The 21999-nt window shown below is 49.1% G+C and overlaps 1 protein-coding gene across 6 annotated transcripts in view; it reads left to right on the top strand.

The window, feature by feature from the left end:
- Positions 1-346: 346 nt before the first annotated feature.
- LOC122367114 (sodium/calcium exchanger 3-like) overlaps positions 347-21999 on the top strand; it is a 31981-nt gene continuing 10328 nt past the window's right edge. For 2 of the 6 annotated variants that reach the window (XM_043339957.1, XM_043339928.1), the window contains exons 1-3: positions 364-529; positions 14539-16470; positions 19291-19382. In XM_043339957.1, coding sequence (XP_043195892.1) covers positions 14756-16470; positions 19291-19382 — 1807 coding nt within the window. In that variant the 5' untranslated portion in view covers positions 364-529; positions 14539-14755. Of the gene's footprint in view, positions 530-14124; positions 14224-14538; positions 16471-19290; positions 19383-21999 lie in introns of those variants that run through there. The other 4 variants (XM_043339935.1, XM_043339950.1, XM_043339962.1 and 1 more) reach the window with 4 other exon arrangements.

The raw sequence follows: 21999 nt of genomic DNA, 5'->3' as shown, positions 1-21999 counted from the left end.
TTCAACTAGTGCTTGAGCCGAGTGTAGGTTTCACCAAACAACCAAACAACCAGAAGCATTTAAATGAGGTCCGATCAGGCCCGTGGAGCAGGTCAGACAGCCAGCGTCCCGTCCCCGCGAATTCCAGCATCCGGCGCTGACCTTTGGGCCATTCATCGTGGTCGGGCGGCCGGCCGGACGGACGGGCCGGGCCGGGCCGGGGGCGGCGCCGTGCCGCGCGTCGAGCCCGACGCGACGGTCGGCGGCCGGCTATCCCTGGCCGACGGCGGCCGGCCGGTGGCACCTTGCCGATCCCAGTTGGCCGGCGGCCCGCGCTCTCTGCCCGCCGGCAGCGGCGCCGCCGCTGGTGGTGTGTGCCAGTGTTGGTGGCAGTGGCGGCACGCGGTGGGACGCTCCCGGAGCCGCGCGGTCGGACGGACGGTCGGACGAGTGGCCGTCGGGCTCGGAGCGGGCACAGAGTGGCCGCCGGTGCCGCCGCCGGACTCACCAGCACTCCAGACAGCCAGACAGCGCATAGGTCGGGTCTCAGGTGAGTACCGCGTCACCTGGCAGCCCCCCGAGCACTCAGCTGCCGCAGTCGGGACGGGCCGCGGTCCCGCGGAGAGTCCCCTACCCTCGCAGCACAGACCTCTAGCTGGGGAGTAGTATCCCTCCGCCGCTCAACGTCCCCTGTAGTTTGTGTTTGGGGCGGTGATCCGTCACAGACCAGACGCGGTAGCGGTAGCAGATAGTGCTTCTCCCTGACACAGCCACAGGTGCTCTGGGACCATCGATCGCATCTCGGACGGGGCGAGACTGCCTCAAGGCGCGCACACGCCTCCATCAGCGCCTCTGTAACAGAACACAGAACACGCTGGCCGTCTGCTGCGGCCCCCGCCGCCCTGGTGCTCCGAGCACCCGCCCCAGCCGGCGCGGAGAAAGGTCAAAGGACCACGACGTGCTTACCAGGCCGTGCACAGATGCTCCCCGCTACCGTGTATGCTAATGCGTCGCGAGACTCACCAGAGTGTTTCCAGCGCCGCACTTATCACCATTCCAGGCAGCGGTCGGAGCAACAACATCAACAAAAACATCAGCAAACAGCGACTGACACACATCGGCTGCATAACAGATGGCCCACGGCGGGCAATGCCAACAGATAAAAATAGAGGCGTATCACTATAATTGGCGACGGGAGAAATCTAATTAATCTGACATGTCGACGGATGGATTTGAGGCAGATCAGCTGACGTACGAAATTGGACACAAGGCGAAATAAATAGCGATCCCAATGCTTGATAATTAGATAATTTGTAATTGAAAACAAGCCTGGATGAGTGTGCATGACTGGCAGAAGGAAAACAGATTTACTGCAAAAGTAAAATTATTTAAACGTTACTATGACGTCATCAACACAGAGGTACGGACTTTAATTGCTAATGAGGTAATTAAGTTTGATGTGCCTTTAATGTTGCTTGATTGTGAATCTGAAGGTACCCATCAATTTCTTGGTCTTATTCACAATCTGTCTACATGCCTACTGCATGGCTAATTAAAGTTAAGTGATATAATAACGTAAATGATGGCCTTGACATTTCCTTTAGCCGTATGACATTCACAAACACGTCAGTCAAAAATGCTGATGCAATGGCGGATAAGAAAAGAAATGACATTCCAGAGCTTCCCTTCAGTTCATCAAGCCAAAAATCTATATCAGCATAGTCCTTGGGATTTTTCGACTCATCTCATCACGGCACCTCCTTTACGATTTTGCACCTCTCTCAATAATTTATTCCGCATTATGCCAGCATGCGACTACGTGAAATGAAATAAATGATAGGTGGTTGTTCTTACAACGGTGAGTTGCTCTTGCTAACAGTTCCTTTTACGTTAAAACCTATTTGTATTCAGTGTTCTTGTCTTCATTAGCATCGCCAATAACAACACCATCACGGCAGGCTGTGAACATTGAACACATGCTACACATGGGCGGCGGAACGGGGAGGGCACCGGGGCACCGTGGCCCCCTTTGATTTTGGCATTTTAACATTAGCCCTATGGGCGTTGCATGGAAAGAATGGGACCAAAACTCGGCAGTGCCCCCCCCCCCTCCCCCCTTAATTGAAGGTGTTCCGCCGCTACTGATGCTACATCGCAGAAATGATAAATGAGATAGACACACACACATAGCCATATGTAAGTGCCTACATGCATGTGCTGGGAAAGTCACACAGTTACATTTATCGAGATTGGTACACGGAGACCGAATGGCACCATGTCGTGTGGGAGTGCCCTCACAACATCCTTTTCGGCGTCATAGCAGGGCGGCAGCTGTGTTTATGACCGCTGAGAGGTGTTTGCGCCGCCGCAGTCGGATGCCCTCTCCAGTGCTGTCGTTTACCTCTGCAGCGGCTGGGAGTGGTCGCCGCGCGCCGCCCCGCGGGGCTCCCGTTCCACCAGTCAGCGCCCCAGGGGACGGCCGGCCGGCCGGCCTGGTGCTCATCGCTTGGCGGACTTATCGCGTTGCCATCGGTTCGTCGGATTTTTCATTGAAGGTCGCGGTTATGATTTGCTGACTTGGAAAATTGCCGCGGTTTGTTTGTCTGTTACGGTGTTTAGGTGTTTCAGCTCAAAGTGTGGATAGTGACTCAAGCAAATCACGACATATTGATTTGATTTTATAAAGCTTACAAATATCGATCACGAAATGGAATGGAATCGTGCCTGTCACACTTGCGTGTGACAGGCACGATTCCAATACCAATGTATGGTAATGATGATGACAAACCTGTAAAAACATTCCTGACATCTTCAGCTGTCTGCGGTAACGACTACCGCGTTTACTAAATCAGGATGACATGAAACTTCTATTCGGTGTCCAGGAACAAATCCTGCTGAAAGTTTAAATACTTTCTGGAGTACCACCTTCAAACATTCTGCAAAGACAATGATCTTTCTACTCACTAATGAACTGCTGAAGGTGTTGAACTACCGCAACAAGAATCGAGCCTCAACAGTAGGTCATTCGTTTGATCGATCTGCTAATAAATTGAAAAGAAACATAAAATAATCAGCATGACATCAGTTCTTTCATCCTCTATGCTTCAACAATCACGCTAGAATAACAAATAATGTGTGAAGGGCCACCTCAGTCCCTTGCGGTAAATGTTATCGTTGTCGTTGATCGAAGTTGTGGTCGGCCAGGCCAAGACGGTGGCCCGTCTTCGTCCTATACCGTGAGTCAGCGGCTCGGCCTCCGTCTTGCCGTGTGGGGGAGGTGGGTGGGACAGAGACGTGGTCTCAGTCCTGACGGTGAGCATAGCTCAGTGGCCGTCTCCGTCTGTCAGGGGGTCGGAGAACGAGCGCCTCTCCGTGCTGCTGTGGGTCGAGCTCCGAGCTCAATGTTCCACGCCTTCCATCGTCGTGAGGTCGGTGGGAGGGAGCTCAGAGCTCAGCGGCTCCGTCTCCGTCCTGGCTTAGAGGGAAGTAGACCAGAATCCAGTGGTTCGTACTTCGTCACCGCCCTGCTGTGCAGATCGGTGGGGTATAGCTCACTGGCCCCCCTCTGGCCTAACCGTGGGTCGGTGGGAGACGCGCTGGGCGACGGGCCTCTCCGTGGCCCGTCTCCCAGCGTCGTGCCGAGATGGATGGTGCGAGGTGTCACTGGCCGTTCAGCGAGGTCGTAAGTCGTTACCGACGCGTCCTCTTCCCTGGTGACAGCCCGGGGACGGTCCTCACTCAGCACTGCCGATTGACACATCGTCACAATGCCACTTAACCCGCGAGTTGCTGGGGGGGGGGGCGTTAAACGCCCCCACTTTTTTCGCCGGGCCATAGCATAAAAACGGCGCGCCGCAGGCGCGCCAAATTTTGGGTACCTGTAGGGAATTGATTGAAGTTTATTGTGACAAAGCTTCAAAAAAATCGGTCGGAAAATTTTTGAGATATCGAGGTTTTAGTGACGTCATGATTTCTGAGTTTTCGACCAAAAACGGCATATGTTCAAAAAATCATATAAAATCACAGAATAGACATACAGACATGCCGTAAACGCCATTAGACTGCCAATACCATGAACAATCAAATGGCTATCTTCGATTATTGATTATCGTTCCGCATTTTCCAAAATCTTGAACTGAATCTTGGCAATTTATCGTGACTACTTCACGACCATGATATATGCATTTCTTAAATTGAGGTTTTTGAGCCAAACACGTACACATATGATAAAATGAATGTGACCATCGTGTTCTACGCCCCAAATTACCCATAAAACATGTGTCACAGGCTGCGAATATCAGTTTTGATTTTCGGGGATATGTGCCTACCCGGTTGACCTGACCTTGACCCTGACCTATGCTTGATTGACCCCTACATGGAGCTGACACTCTTGTAGGCCTTATATGATGGATTGTGCACCGTTTTAACAGAGTTTATGACGAGAGGCGCCCATTGCGAAGTCCTGAAATCCATGCTACTGAAAGCCCGATTTCAGGTGTTTGACCTGACCTTGACCCGACCTGTGACCTCAAAATTCAACTTTGAAGTACTCATCTGAAGCGTCTCGTCGCGTTCTTTCGTTTGCCGCCTCGTGCGTTTCGCTGCGTCTATTGGTTCTCGAGTTATCGGCTGGGGGCGTTTAACGCCCCCCCCCCCCAGCAAACGGTGGGTGGCGAAATACCCCAGCAACTGCCGGGTTAATAGATCGGTGAAGAAAGCGGGGTATTTGCCCTTACAGTCATAAAAAGAAGCAAGAAGTTGCTGAAGGCGAGCGACAACATCCAACTTATTTGCATGAGGATGTTCCTATGTCTTTTGGTGCGTTTGCGTCGCCTCATCTCGTTGTTTTGACTGATGACGTCATTTTTAATAAGCAGCTTGTTAACGAGCCGCCTGTTTACGGTGGTTTATAAAGGTAATAAACTGACACCAAATCTTGTAAATATGTTTGGTAAATATTTCGGTTCCGCGGAAACTGTTGGCAAAACATCACCAACAATTAGTGGTGGCAGTCAAGCAGGGCTGCGGGATAGAACACCTCCATAACAGAACGTAGGGGTATAGAGTAACAGTGAACAACCGAAATCTTCTCAGAAGTTGCATCTAAGTTTCCACTATGTTTCGATGAATTCGTATGAAATTTGTACATAGCCGTGATGATTGTAGTTCGTGCCATTGTTTATAAAAGGTGTCTGTCTGGGTACACAAGAACAATTACATGAAATCTTATTGTGAATATAACGGTGAACATAATTCCCACTAAGCTATCCAACCTATAGTAAGATGTGGAGTTGATTAACACACGATTCCCGCTTACTATGCCTAAAATATTGATAAAAAAATCGTAGGTGCATTTGTGTCGCATCATCCCTCATACATCTCTCACCCATTGGCAATACCTACCCAAAGCCTCGCTGAAGTCCCATGCTGGGAGCCTTTCTACCCAAACATTCGTTCACGTGGGTGGCGAGAACTGGTCGTTAACGCCAGTTTATTGCCTGAATCGAGCGCTTAATGGCTGTATTCGATCTTCAGTGTAGAACTGGGCTCCTATCGGATAAACAAAACGATCGCAAGGCTTAACACACTTAATTACATCCTGCGGTCTGACTTTGCACCCGCCCACGCTCTTGTATAATTGCTCAGGCTGCATGGTATATAGTTTTCCTGCTATGATGGGCGTAATTTGATGTGAAAATAAAGCTGATTGATCTCATAATTTTTATTCAAAAACGCATTTCGAACACTCGTCCTTTCTTTTAACAATTGAAGATTTTTAGCCAATCACTGCATCTTGCTTTCTTAATTCATAATCAGCAAACGCGAGGCGCACCGGAAGGGCTAGTATTCAAGGTCGATATAAGCGTCAGCCGACCCCTACGAAAGCCGTCACGGCCAATCCCTTAAGCCGACAATCAGCGCTCGTCCTATCAGCGGAATAGCACGCCGAACGAGCACACAATCTCTGTTACAGCGGATTGGAGTTCGGGATGGTAGGGGGCCCATACCCCGGCTCAGTGCCACTTAGCGAGCCTTATGTCACATGCATAAATAGTTACCTAATGACCCGCTGTGGCTGTTGGATTACGCTGGATTATGATAAATTGTTTAAATCCAGTTCATCAGCAGTGTATTTTTTTATTAATTTATTATATAACGACTACCTGAAAATCTTGGTAGATCAGCATTGCTATGTATAATCATTCTATATGAAACTCAATGAAAATTATTCATATAGTGTTCGAATAAAATATTTTCATCACAAATGTATAGTTTCAGCGTTGTCATTCGAAGCGGGGCAGCGCATGGATGAACTGAACCACCTCTGGGTGACTAAGCTTGTTGCGACTATGGATGCCCAGATTTAATGAGTTATGAGTAAAACTAAATTTCAGGAACAGACAACGACCTTGCATTTTGCAGTGAGCTGACTGTTTCTGTCCCATCGGTTGCGTATTTTCACCAGTGCAACGGTTGTGTCAAAGCACTAGTGCAGCCAGACTCCACGTCTATACTGCCCATGGTTCTCATAATTGCTAGAGCCAGAGAACATACAATGCACCGCCGCGCCGCCCAGAGACTTCTGGCTGGCATCATACCAGAAAACAATGAACCACACCAACACATGTCTCCGCCGGTATGCCAGCTGGCACCAAAGGCGGTAAAAGCTGAATTACTAACACGTAGATCAAAATAATACGTGGCTGAGAATGCTAGCTAGATCCCATAGCTCAGCACAATCTCTCCCTCGCGCGTAATCGCTTATAACACTCAACCATCTCGTTGTATAACAGCCAGGGCTAAAGGGCTCTGTGTGCTCATTGAAATCCAGATTGTCAACTACGTGAGGTTCGAAAAAAAACTAGCATATTAGCGTCTGCAGTATGATGCATAGAGAAACCATGCGTGTATGTATATACGAATCAATAATGGACTGCTTTGTGTATTCAATGGACGATAAGTTATAATCATATGGACACAAAGTTCCTAGGGCACACTTCGCATGACTCAAATGCAGCCTAACTACCTATCTTTTAATGAGGTTTGCGTATTTCGAATGAATCACACACCATTTATATATCGACCCACCAAGGAACGTGCTCTCTCGATCCATGAAAAAAAAAAATGTGGTCAGCGAATGCCCACTTGAGCACATGAAGTGGGACTGTGTTGATTGTCCGCAGTCACAGTCACATGTTCCATCTTCACAAGTATTCTATGGAAAGCGGTCGTCAGCACCCCTTCAGTTCCAGCTGACGCATGAGATCTGAGAGTCTGGACATTGGACAATTGCCAGTTTACGTTGCCCACGATTCACATCTTTTCCAGTAGTGGCTCATAGATTTGTGGGTCAGCCGTATGTAATCTCGCCGTTATATGATGAGAAGTTACAGAAACTCGTTCCGATCTCATATTGTAAATCGTTTGCAAACGGGAAACTCACAGTCGCGTAACGCTTAATTAATGAATCCTGCACCAGAATAACATATACTCTCCCGTATGAATGGAGCGATAGCACTCGCTCACTAACATATGTAGACACCGAGAGGAGTTTTCAGCTCGCTTTTGCCGTCATTAATCTATCAGTGGTTACAGAGATCGGGGAAGATAATCTCTACATCTTACATTCCACACACGTCATTAGTGTTCACAAAGAGAGCGCAGAAAGCCAGAAGACAGTGCTGCTCTGTGTGGTGCTCCAGATCACGGAGACTGAACAGCACTCGGGCGCTGTACTGGTCTTACCGTCAGTTTGGCAGACCACGGTGAGAGAGATAGAGTGTCCTCGGCAGGCCGTGTAGAAACGAGAGCATGAACGTTTTAGCTTAGGTATTTGAAAACGTTTTGAAAGAAGAAATTTTGAACTTTAATCCCAACAAAGTAGTAGACCGTTGGTCGTTATATACATACATCTGGTCTTATCCCGGATCAATATTCCAGATCGAGATTTATGCTCCAAATTGACTCTGGCCGTTGAACATTCAAAACCATGCTAACTCCATGCGCGGACATAAATTAAACATTGGCGAATTTGAGGCAAACATAACCCTTTGATCACGCTGTTTAACTTCAAGGGTAAGAACTTAGGCAGCCAGGCAGCCTGTTTTGGAGGACATTACGTAACTGATTGCCATTAAAATGTCGCGTGTTTGAAGTTTTTTTTTTTTACATGCCCACAAATAAATCCGTGTATGGCGAAACGGCTTGCGTATCATACAGTTTTTTATCTGTAAAGTAGCCTGGTACTGATCCGGACCAGTGACCACAGCCAATCCTTATCCGAGTATGGGTCAGGATCAGGGTTAGGGGCGTCAGGATCGCGCAGCTCCCACCAACTGTGGGTCTACTCAGAGGTCAGACACCCTCACGAGTTCACTAACACGGCGGGAAAGAAAGTCACATGAAGTTGATCGCCTTTTCATTCCCTTTCATGTGCCTTGCCCATGATTTTTGTCTCCCTGCCTTCGCTCTTCTGCAATGGGCCTCGGTGGCTGGAGAGGGCCGGCCGGTCGGTGATGCGATCGGTGACGGCGGCAGACGCGCGGTCGCCTCCCCGGTGAGTCGCGGTCGCGCTCCAAGGCCAGGCGCACTGGCCGAGGGCCGGCCGTCGGCGCCGGCGCCGGCTGCTTGGTTTGGCATCGCCGCAGCCGCCGGACGGCCGTGTGACTGGCGCGGCCGCCGCTGGGCGGCGCTAGTGGCGCGTCGGCCGACCGAAATAGCCGCGCTTGGATTGGCTCCAGGTGGCGCGCCGTGCGCCGGCCGCCGCTGCCGCGCCGAGACCGTCGTCGAAGCGCCGCTATTGTCTTAAATTTCAACGAGACGTGAGCTGTGACGTCACTCAGGTGGCCGACCTGCGGGGCTAGGGCACCCGTTTACAGCGGGGCCGGGGTTCTCTGTTCCACCCCAGCTTGCCGAGCAGCGGGAGAAACGCATCTGTTTTCGGTGCAGCGAGGTCTGGGTACCCTCCCACCTCGTCGGTCGGCCTCCCGTACCGACAGCGGCAGGCACCACGGCCGATGGGGACAGACAGATGAGGCTCAGAGATCCCGCCGCCGACTCTGGCCTGCTGGGTCAATATTGGACCACTTGGCACGGAAAACCAACAGATGAACACGGTGCCAACATCTGACATGTCCTCATGCTTATCGCTGACATCACAATGTAGATAAATTTTGACCACTGGAGCCAGCTGCCCTACCGGCATGAGGCTCATCAGCTTGATCTCTCCCAACCGCTAGCATATTTAAACGTGTCGATCCCTTCATAGAAATGCATGGACAGAAGACACACTATTTCAATGAGTAGGCCAGCACCAGTGTTATTTTTGAGATGGATGTTTCGGAGGGTTTGACAGTTGCCCTGCTTTCATATCGAATTTCCAACGAATTTTTCACGCGTGTTATGTCAAACAGCAACCCCTAACTGACACAAAACGAAACGGAAAACACCTTTGTTGTTTTCAACAAACAGAATCCTTTCACCTAGCGACGACACCACCAAAGTTCAGAAGGTTCACCAAGCGTAACTTTACTCTGTACCATATCAAACTTGCGGCCGAAGTGCCCTGCTGAGAGCAAATTGCGTTATTTCTGTATATACAGCTCTTTCATTCAAAGACGCAAAATATTGAACGGAGGAGTGAACTGCCGACGAAACTCCGACCGCAAGCTTGATGTGGAACAGACATAGTCCAGCCACTGGCATTACGATTACGGTTGTCGCATGCCCGCACATACCTATACTCAATGCGACGTCAAAACCGTGCCTCCCGTCTATAGGCCCGGTATCTGTCTGTGACCGTCTTCCCTGTCCGAGTCTCAATCGCCACTCGCTAGAGGTCCGAGACTCCTTTTCCCTTTCTGGTGTAAAGAAATATGTACGACAATATTTTCTGGTATGTACTATGTAGGACATTCCCTTTCCGCCCTCCATATTCTCCTCTCAGGTCCGGTATATGTAGAACCACCGTCCCCTCTGGTTCCCTTGTCAGGTGCTGTGCATTGGACCGCCGCCCCTTAGACCCCCTTCCTATGTATTGGAACGGCGCCGTTCAGTCTCCCTTCTCAGGTCCGGTACAGGACCGCTAGCCCTAAAAATTTCCTCTCGGGTGCTGTGTATTGGACCGCGGCCCTTCAGATTCCTCTCTCGCCAGCGAGAGACGCTGAACTGTCGTGCGATCACTGTAAATGTTTTGGCGGCTGGAGAAACACCGGTGGGGCATCATCACTGTTTATAGCCGAGCATCCGTCCGAGAGGCGGTCCATGGCGCGGAGCGCAGCGCGACACATGATGGAAACGGTAGAGTCCCGCACGGTATAGGTGATACAGCATGCAGCATTATATATAGACATTCCTTATCTTATTGCAGCGGACATCGTTAAAGCGATGCCGTTTTGAATTTAGCGCGAAGCCATAAAAGGTGATATTGCAAGAGGCCTTAGATTCCTTAGCTATTATGTTATAGGGGAGAGCGGGGAGAGTTGTATCATGTCCAAGTTGTATCAGGGCGAATTGTGCGAAACTTATCCAATGGATGGCGCTCGCGACACGACCAGCCGACGAGGTTTTCCGGGCGCCATCTTTCCCTGTTCTGTCTTGTGGCTGAGTGGACGCGTCTCGAGGTGAGAGCCGATTTTATGTTTTTTTAATGTCATTCTAAAAAAATAAGTTGCAAGAAAATGTGTGTTTTGGGCATTTAGATGTGCACGAATTTGAAAGAGCTCCGTAGCGGTGGTGAGGGTAGGTTCTAAGGCTGCGTGAGTGAAAACGGATTTCTCCAGCTGTCCGCTGTTTTTTGAGCACGAGGATGTTTTTTTCCAAGATGGCGGCTAGGTACATGTTGTATCAGAGCCGGGTGGGGTATGTTGTAACATGTATGTATGTATGTATGTATGGGTATGTTGCTTTTGATCGCGAAAGCTAAGCCCTGGCTCGCGTTTGTAGGTAGCTAGTCAATGCTCGTTCCATTTCGGCACAATGTGTTGGCTTCTTTGCTCTTAACGGGCCACTTTTGCGTCTAGTCTGTTGATGTTTCGTTCGGATTGCATTGACCTAAGTTTTGTCTTATAAAGTGAAGCCTTTGAGCATACCTATACATTGTATTAACCCCATTTAATGTTGCTGTTATGTTCAAAACCAGTAGCAAGCACACTCCCTGAAACGTGAAATAGTGATACAAATTACCCCACCATGTGATACAACTCACCCAAGCCATGGGGCAAGTTGTATCAAAAATATTGTTCTATTCGGCAGACCGTAGAAGAAAAACTGGTAGAGGTAGCGGAAAAGTTACTTTGCACAAAAAAGCAGAAGAATCAAGGAAGGGGATAGTATGGAAATAATGAGTTTATCACGGATAGTTACGAGGTTATGGGTATCGGAGTAAAAACTGATACAACCCACCCCACTCTCCCCTATGAAGTAAAGCAAGGCAGTGCGTTATCTAATCAACAAATAGCAGGCCAGCCGCATTGGTCATTAGCACATTGCTCGGCAAATCACAGAACGGTACATAATGCCTGTAAGCCGTAGGTATGTTTTTTATCGTTTCGCATTACGATACCGATAGCTAATGAGTCACAGTTGTGATGTGCCACGCGACAAACAACAGCTTTTTATTGGTCGAGAAAAAGGCTACCACCATCACCTGTTGCACCAAATAGCTCTATGCTGACGCTCGTAACAGTTGTGAGACTTCCGTACTCTTAGGTAATTACGGAGCGAGCGTAGTCTTTCCTTAGATTAACGGAAATTTCTGAGTATGAGCAGTCGGCCGGCCGGCCGGCCGTCACGGTTTTGCGAGGCTTATATCTCAGCAACCACTTGACCGATTTACATGCGGTAATTTTTGTAGGATAGCTTCATTCCTTCTACCAAGTATTGGACTATTCCCGATGCATGTGGGTGATCCCTTATGCACGTGCCACGTGCAAAACGAAGAGGTGTCATTTTTGTAATTGTTGCAATATCTCGGTCACTACTTCGCCGATTGTGCTGAAAGTTGGCATGTAGGTAGGCACTCACTAGGGCTAGGCAATGCATATCCATGTACCAGAGTTGGGGTGCTGCTGCACGTGCGCACGTGCAGGGGTCGTTTCTAGATCTCGAGAATGGCTGGACCGATAGCGCTCAAATTTGGTACACGGTTAGGGACCAGTTAGTAGGGTGCCGTGCAAAAGTCAGGTGGCACCCATTTTGCACGTGCGCACGTGCAGGGTGCCGCTTCCAGATCTCGAGAACGGCTGGGCCGATTGTGCTCAAATTTGGCACATCGCTGGAGACCAGCTTATAGGGTGCCGTGCACAAGTCAGTTGGAGATACCCCCTCGCAATTTCGCACGTGCAAGGCCCACCCTCTCGCTCGCTCCGTTAGTCGCCCCAAAAGGCGTTATACTGGTGAATAAAGAGTAGGCATAAGTGAGAAGCTAAATATCATCTTCCATGGAACACGTACGCTTGTCGCTCACGTGCCTGAGCAATGTGACATCTTCACGCATTGTGGCAATCGTTGAACACCTTACAAAGAATGATTGAAGGGTTTACAAAACAAGCGCGCTATGAAGGGCACTAACCTCACGTAGTTGATATGGAGCATGACCTCATTAACTGCTACACACAAAACGTTGCCGAGGAGTAAAACACGTAGGTCATTGACATTTCGTAGGACATACTCGCATCCATGAAGCTGAACTCATTCGCCAAATGTAAAACAACTGTTTTCCGTTTTTATTTTGTTTACCTATACCTATTATGTCAAACTCCTCACATTCTTCCCTGTGCACTACTATTAACTACAATTTCATTAGGGTTGTTACTTTGGTTGTATTTCACATATCGGCATAGTTTTGCGATACTCACAGGCCACAGCCTCACTTATGTCGCTGGATCTCAGATATCTGACTCTGAAATTCGACCTTCGGCTGCCTACAGTAGATTTTGTCATTCTGCATTTTGGTTCTTAACCCGCGCCCCGTTGGGCTCTGCCGAGCAACGCGCCCGGTTGGGGGGGGGCCATTTTGGCCCCCCCCTAAGATCTCGAGAACCACGCAACATAGCGACAAGCGGTAAACGGCGTTGGATAGCCCCAACGGGGAACTACCTTGTGACCCAATTTTATTGACCTAGGTCAAACCGATGACGTCACAGGTCAGGTCAAAGGTCCAATTTTCACCGTTTACAGGCACTTCAAGAAATGCGTTGTAAAATCGAGTAAAATGCATTTCATTGAAAATCATCGATGGGGAAATGTTCTTCAAACACATATTTTGCTATTTGAGGTCACTGATACCAGGTCAGGTCACAGAGGTCAGGTCACGGGGGGGTCACAATATGAAAGTGTCGTGTGATACATGTTTTATGGTCCATTTTACATGACAAATGCGATTATATGGGTCAGGCAGCCTTTGGGGCCAGCTTAGATCACGTTTTGGTCAAGGTCAGGTCAAGGTCAGGTCAAGGTCAGGTCAAATTAGGTCAAATTTCAAAGTTAATATTTTTGCATAAAATGGGTATCGAATCGATGCAGCTCGTCACGGGGAGTTCAATGGTGGTCTTTGTTTTGCCGTACGAGGTCTAGAATTGCTAAAAATTGAGTTCAAAAATTTGACGTCATCATTTTTGAACAGTTTTTTCGCTCTAACTTGGCCAAAAAACGAGATATCGATCTGAAATTTGGTATGTATATAGAAGAGCGCTGGGACTATCACATATATTCCGGTTTTTTTCGAAATTCGGAAAAATTTTGGATTTTTTCAAAGTTTTTCTAAAAAAATCAATTTTTTGATTTTTTTGGGTCAAAAACCAAAAATTTTGAAAATCCGAGATAGCAGTTTTGTAGCGCCGCCTTTTGTCTACTAGACCATATAAAGAACTTTGAAATTGCTTGATAACTGTAGATTTGGTGAGCGTTTCAAGATTGCATGTTTTTTGCTCATTTTTGCTCGAACATGACCTCAGTTTGACCTCAATAACTCCTGACCTAAGGTGACCTAAGACTTGAAATTTGGTGTGAAGGTGTCAAATTGATGCCCGGGAAGGTACTGAAAATTTGGCGGCGCTGCGCGCCGCCGTTTTCTTGCTATTCAGGAAAAACCACAGGGGGGGGCCAAAATGGCCCCCCCCAACGGGGCGAGGGTTTTAATATAAGAAAATATGTGAATGATTACATTACAAATCGAAATGCCCAAAATCCATCGAACACACATGCTCATATTAGCAACAGACAAGACGCATTAGCACTAATCCAGTGAGTAGGCCATCCCCACCGTCTGCTTTTGGAATACTTTACAGTCTCAAACCAGCTTGGGAGTGGCGAGGGAAGGCTACCATACGTTGACGTCAATTCAGTAGAACACAACAATGCAGCTGCACTTGTCTCCCGTCTAGCACATGGTCGTAGCCGTGTGTGCTCCCATACCGTCAGCTATGGTCATATGTGCGCCCCACCCCTCAGAGTGCTGCCCAGTCCTACCGCTGGTGAATAGCGCCTCCGGCCGGCTCGCCCGCGGCGCTTATTGGGTTTCTGGGAGCGCTAACGGCTGTTGATTTGGCTCTGCTTCAGGTGTTGTTCGGGGCGGCGGCACGTGGCCGGGCCGGCGCACAGCTGCTGGTCGTCGTTAGCCGCTGACACAAGTGTTGCCGGCCAGCGCAGCCGCCTACACACAGCCGGCCGGACGGGGAGCCGCCGCCGCCGCCGCCGCCGCCGCCGGCGCGGCCGCCTGCATGTGTGAGCTCGGCGCAGTCAGCTGACGACGGTCGGCGCCGCCCGCCGCGTCCCCATGTCGCGTCTCGCGCCGCTCCTGCTGCCGCTGGCGGCACTGGGCGGGGCCCAGGCCGCCGCCACTAACGCCTCCAGCAGCAAGGAGCAGCGCTGCCAGCCAGGCCTGATTCTGCCCGTCTGGGAGCCGCAGGATGGCCTCAGCGGCGGAGATGTGTTTGCTCGCGCGCTGGTCTACTTCTTCACCCTCATCTACCTCTTCATTGGTGTGTCGATCGTGGCCGACCGCTTCATGGCCTCCATCGAGGTCATCACCTCCAAGGAGAAGGAGGTCACCGTCAAGAAGCCCAACGGCGAGACGCAGATTGTTGTTGTGCGAGTCTGGAACGAGACGGTGGCAAACTTGACGCTGATGGCTCTCGGCTCGTCCGCGCCCGAGATCCTCCTCTCAATTATTGAAATTTACGCCAAGAACTTTGACTCTGGCGAGCTGGGTCCCGGTACTATTGTGGGCAGCGCCGCCTTCAACTTGTTTGTCATCATCTCTCTTTGTGTGTACGTCATCCCTGACGGAGAGGTACGGAAGATCAAACACCTGCGGGTGTTCTTCGTGACGGCTGCCTGGTCCATCTTCGCCTACGTGTGGCTGTACCTGATCCTGGCAGCCATCACACCGGGCAGGGTGGACATCTGGGAGGCCGTGCTGACGCTCCTCTTCTTCCCGGCCACCGTGGCCACCGCCTACATCGCCGACCGGCGCATGCTCTTCTACAAGTACATGCATAAGGACTACCGCCTCAACAAGCGCGGAGTGATCGTCGAGCACGAGGGCGTCGAGATGGACAAGACGAACCACGTGATCGGCGGCGAGCTCGAGCAACTCGAGGAGGAGCACGTCGACGAGTCGGTACGTGAGTTCGAGGAGAACCGGCGTGAGTACATCACCATCCTGCGCCAGCTGCGCAAGAAACACCCCAATATGGACATGGAGCAGCTGGAGCTGATGGCCCGGGAGGAGGTTCTCAACAAGGGGCCCAAGTCGCGGGCCTTCTACCGAATCCAGGCCACGCGGAAACTCACCGGTGGTGGAAACCTGATGAAGAAGGCTCTTCAGGCCGAGAAGAAGGAAGAAGCACAAGAAATAGAGGAGGTGAAAACAGAAGACAGTCACATCATCAAGGTGTTCTTCGACCCGGGTCACTACACGGTGATGGAGAGCGTCGGCGACTTCGAGGTGACGGTGAAGCGCGAGGGCGGCGACCCGAACCAGTGCGTGTTGGTCGACTACCGCACGGAGGACGGCTCCGCCAGTGCCGGCAGTGACTACGTGGCCGTCGCCGGCACCCTCTTCTTCGGGCCCGGAGAGACGCTGAAGACGTTCAGCGTGGCCGTCATCGACGACGACCTCTTCGAGGAGGACGAACACTTCTACGTCAAGCTGAGTAACCTGCGGCTGGCGGAGCGCGACGGCCTCCCGCTGACGCAGACCAACGGCAGCGCCGGTCGGCGGTTCTCCATGCCGGAGATCAAGCTGGCCGCGCCGTTCGTGGCCACCGTCATGATCCTTGACGACGACCACGGAGGCATCTTCAACGTGGCCGAGAAGGACATTGAGATCGTCGAGTCTGTGGGCTCGTACAACCTGAAGGTGGTGCGGTGGTCGGGCGCGCGAGGCCGCGTCGCCGTGCCGTTCACCACCATCGAGGGCACGGCCAAGCCCAACAAGGACTACGAGCACACAGAGGGCGAGGTCATCTTCGAGAACAACGAAACAGAGTGAGTAGCCAAAGCTATAGCTTGAAAGTTGCACCTTTAACTGCACCCTTCTTATAAACATTGCTACTTGTACTTTTAGGGTAATATTTCATCGTGTGTTAGTTCTAAGTCGTTTGTAAAACTCATTTAGCAAGAAACCCTTAACCCTCGCCGGCACAGGGGGGTGATGCAACCCCCCCTAAGGTTTTTCGCAAATAACTCGCGTAAAAAGCGGCCGATCGCGACGAAACTTTCAGTACCCTCGCATTGATCAATTTTACACGTTCCCTGAAAATTTCATGACCCTGACCCCAATGACCTTTGACCTGTGACCTCTTTTCCGTGACAATGTTTGGCCGAAATCTAGATTCGGCGTATGTCGGCTCGCATTAGCCGCGCGTTTGCAAGCTTTTCGTGGTTTCAAACGTTCAAACATGTGATTTGATGCTGCTCCCATACATAAGGGTGGGTGTCAAGGTCACCTGAAGGTCAGGCCAGGTCATTGACCTTTGGTGACCTCGGGTGACCTCGGTTCACTTTTTCGAGTTTTACATGTTTCTAGGCTAGTTTTTGGAGCTGAATTCGAATTTAGCAACCATTTGAACATTTACGAAGTAGTTTTGGTGCCTTCGTAACATGTTACGAAGCTGCCAGAGGCGGTTGACACGTATTACGAATACCCGTCACAACCCCTACCGGTTGACCTGACCTGACCTGACCCGACCTGGTGTAAATGCTTAAAAACATCATCTCACATCAAACATCATCTCAAACTAACGCGATATTCGTGATCAGCACCCCGAAAAACCCCTTAGCAGCCACACTTTACGACTTTCTAACAGGTCCCGATTTTCCCGGTTTCCGGGTCATTGACCTGACCTGGAAGGTCACCCGATAACCTAGGACTTTAAAATTGGGTATCATCGGCTTCCTCTCGTGACGGGCAACACGCTCGTTTTTTTCCGCGAAGCTCTAGCTCGATCAGGGGCCAAACGCGAGGGGGGGGGGGTCGTACCACCCCCCCCCCTCGTCCACCCTTGTGCCGTCGAAGGACGCAAAATGGCCTGTGCCGGCGAGGGTTAACTCTACCTCACCGCTGTGCACATATTTGCAGCGTTTGTTACTTTTTGTAGGCTACTTTTCCTCCAGATAAAGACTGAAAGACTCACACTACACACACATCATACAAGGCGCTTTCAAATTTTAGGTTCAACGCGAAAGGCACTCCATCTTTTTTACGTAGCTTATTTTGCTTTATTTCATTTTTGATAAGAAGCACTTGATATTCGTCACGAAATATTTAACTCCTGCTAAGTGCTAGTTAACCATTGAATTGCAGCTTTGTAACTAATTATGCCACAACTCACGTGACTGGTTTATCAATAAAAAAGCATTGAATGATAGATGCAAGGTTCATTACTGCAAAGGGACACATGTCACAAACCCTTTGCAAAATTACATCCATTCAGACAGCCAAACGTGCTCTATTCATCACGTGCCGTGCTGCTTCCGATGAGTTGTCCGTTTACAATTGGCTGGTGCCGCGAGCGCGGGGTTGCACGACAGCTGGCGCCCACGCCTGTTGGCACGACACGGTCTGATTCAGATCCCGCTGAGGGCGGCACCTCGGTGGGGTTTAGCTACCGGAAGTCGCAGAGACCCCGAGCGGGATCCCTCGAGAGGTCGGAGCGCGTCTGCCGGCTGTCCACTGGTCCTTCAGCCGTCGAGTGGGAGCTAGATGGGTCTCAGGACTTGGTTGAGCAGTAATCGCCACGCACTTTGTATGTGGATCGCTCTTAAAATGTAAATACAAATGTAAATACAAATACAAATACAAATTGAATTTAAAAGAGCCGTGATAACCTTGCACGATCCAAATTTGCACTTCGATGACAGATGCCAGCGTCAAAACATTTGCTAGTTTGCGTAAGGGTCATCAAACCAGACTAATAAATAACTTGCCTAACTATCCATTTCTTTTGATTGGCAAACGTTCAACTCCATTCGGTCATATTCTCGTTGGACTTCTTCTCATCTTTTCGTGGAGGCGGCCATTTGGCGACAGTCCCTCGATGGATGTTATCGTTTCGGACGCCGTCGGGCCGAGCCATGGTGCCGGCGGACGTCACCCCGGGCTGAGCCGAGAACGTCGGATGTGACGGGGAGACGGGCGGAGACAGGCGTCATCAGACGGACGGACGTAGACGGGCAGACAGACAGACAGACAGACAGACAGACAGACAGACAGACAGACAGACAGACAGACAGACAGACAGACAGACAGACAGACAGACGGACGGACGGACGGACGGACGGACGGACGGACGGACAGACAGGCGGACAGACAGACAGACAGACAGACAGACAGACAGACAGACAGACAGACAGACAGACAGACGTCGGTGTTGAATTACAAAGTGAGATGATTTATCCCGCAAACTTGTGTTGACGTCTCCTCGGGCGTTGGTTCCATCGGTATCACTATGCTTCTAACTAATATCACCGCTAAGTTCTTAATGTCTCCATTTAAACTTTACTTTCGTCTGGCTGCTTATTAACCCGCAAACTACTTAGAAACTTTCAACCACAAATAATAATAATCATGCTAAAGATGTTTCAAACCATTCAAACACCAATAATCGTGATTGAGACGAGTTGCTAGAAAGTGATTGCGGAAGCATTGACAGGATGTATTTCGGGCATACAACTGCCTGATTACCTCCATCGCTGTCAGATGCAACCATCGAATCGAGCTGATCGTTGGCTAAGTTATTACTGCCGTGATGGAGGCCAATGATCGCACGCGATATCGTTGCTGACTGATATATTTTTTTTTCGCAGGCAATACATCACAATTCCGATCATAGAGGAGGACAGTTACGAAAAGGACGTCTTGTTCTACGTCGAGCTGCAGGAGCCTCGCTATTTGTCAGGTCAGTTACGTTTCTGTTCCGGGCAGCGGAGGCACGCATATTTTTCACATTTGCTTACATGGATGGCGCAAAACACTGTCATATCGCTAGCCTGTATGTGTATTGTGTAAATGTGTATCTGTATACCTATAGGGAAAAAATGCATAACACTTGCTTCTTGTTATAGAGGCTAATATTCAGACCATGAAAATAGGTAGTTCAACAGGATAAGCAGCAGGAGTATGCGTGCTGTCTGTTCACACACATCGTATATCGTCAAAACACAAAATAAGGCAAAAATATAACAAATGTCTACCCTTTTAAACCATTCCATGCAATTGAGTTTAAATGATTCTCATCAGTCCAACTTTGAAATAAGATTACATTCTGTTCGTAGATTTTATTAGCATTTGCAATACAAACTGATAGGTATAAGGAAATATAAAATAAAATTCCATATGGTTGTTCAATCCAACCTTTTCAATAGCCCAATAGGTGAATCCAACTTTGAGCTCTGTCAGTGCAGCTCTGAAAGTGTTGACCATCATATACAGACACTCAACTTCTTCCATACCTTCGAAGGTCAAGGCATGAGCGCACGAGAGCATGGATAGTCGTACCGTACTGTTTTATCTTGTTCTCCGTTTATGGTTCTTTTGTCTGTTGGTATTTGTGCCTTTATTTTATGACAAAAATAAAAAAATGATTGACGACAATTATGAAAAACTTGAAGGATTAATTTCATCTTTCTCCAGATTAACCGATCGATGTGTCAGTTTCCGTTTGTTTTCGGACTAATCAGAAAAATATTCTAGAAGCGGCTTTTATATAAAACTCTAGAACAACATGTCGCACATCAGGCCGCTGCACGCGCCGGACCGTCCTGCGGATGTAATCAGGAGAGCTGGAGACAGTTCCCAGGGGCACCGGTTGTGATTGTGACTGCTGATCGCATCGTGTGTGTGTGTGTGTCTGTGTGTGTATGCCGCTGTCGGCGGCCCCGTCCCGACCAGGGGCGGCACCTAGTCAGGTCAATGTAACACCGACACCGTCTCTAAGCAAACGGCCCGCTTTAGCACAGCTCCGTAACACTGTTTTCGCAGCGGCCACTTTTTCGTTTGGCGTCGTGCTGTTTTTATGGCTAATTCGTCCGTTCATTTGGTCTCTTTCTTTTCCTCTGTCTTCGTTCCTGGCGCGTTGGCGCCCATCGGCTCCGGATCGATGCTATGGTGGCGTATATAATGTGTAAGTTTATGAGTTTGTGTGGCAGTTTTTACCTTGTTTGCATACATAACATAGCAACAAACACTTGCACACTACCAAGCATGTTTCTTCCTCTACGCCTTTACTTTCCTAGTTAACATAGACATGAATGCATTGCTGTCTAGATCTCAGCATCTATTTGGTACGGTTTTCTTCTTAGAATGCCTGCATGCATTATAAAAGGCTGCACGAGCAATATTGGTAAGCATTAGGAAATAAGCTACTGCTTCTATGTAACAAAATATGCTACACTAAAAGCATAGCAACCTAGTAATATATAAGAAAAACATAATAATGAATTATACCAATGTCATTCCATGTAAAATAACGTTTAGTTCTGCTGTTAACATCTTCAAGATAAATTCTAATGTAATACAGCGTAGCATTTCCAAAAATAGTCCGTCAGCTGTCTGAACCTCGCATAAAGCGTATACTTTATCAGGCCTCAGGTTATGAAGACATCTGATGCGTTGGGCCCGATGTTGGCTTGAAAATGAACCCAGAAAGCCTGACGATGAGCAAATGGTCGGCCATTAGGTCTCCTTTGCCTCGCCTCAGAAAATATCTATCACCTGCTTGTGTTACCTGTATGCCCCCCCCCCCCTCAGTGATCTCTACAAGCACAGTTTCTCCGAGTGACCCCGACTGTCCACGGCCCCTGTCCCAAGATATCTATACCTACCTATGTTTCCGCGTAACTGCGCTCCCGCATCAAGCCCTACCACAGAAACTCCTTAAAGCAGCACCTCATAACCTTTATAGACGTTGCATGATCTTATTATGCTCAGTCAGGATTCCCTAGCTAGTGATTTAAGTACGTACTGACCCAACGGGATTCCATAGGATATGTGGTATGTACACATACTTATCGGGGTTTATCGTTCGGCTGATAACTGAGTTACCTTTGGGAGGGTACTGTAGCTGCGCTTGCATGCTCGTTGGAGACTTAGTGATGAGACAATTTAGTTATAAATCGACGGCGATGTGTTTATAAGTTTTCCATTCGTTGTTAGATCTCATTTTCTATCAGTATTGGGTGCTTATCAGCATAGAAGCTCAACAGTAATCCTTGTAGCTAATAAGCAATTGTATGTACGGGAAGGTATGCTTGCCGCTTGTAGGCTGATCGTGAGAGAAGACTAGCTCGAGCCTACTAGTATGCATTCTTAGCTTAACCTGAAGTTCTTAACACCCTTGTGTCTTCAGAAATGTACATGATTTAAACAAATATATCAAAGACGTTTATTGCGAACCATCGTAAAGACATTCAAAAGAATTCCTTTTTTAACCCATGTCTACCCTCGGCCTGTCTTACTTATTTCTCTCCGGATATGGTTTGGTAAATGATGTGTTTCTGCACTCGTGCATTCGTGTA

The sequence above is a fragment of the Amphibalanus amphitrite genome, unplaced genomic scaffold, assembly GCF_019059575.1.
Source record: "Amphibalanus amphitrite isolate SeventyFive unplaced genomic scaffold, NRLGWU_Aamphi_draft 000030F_arrow, whole genome shotgun sequence".
Lineage (NCBI taxonomy): Eukaryota > Metazoa > Arthropoda > Thecostraca > Balanomorpha > Balanidae > Amphibalanus > Amphibalanus amphitrite.
This window is presented reverse-complemented; position numbering and strand designations above follow the sequence as displayed.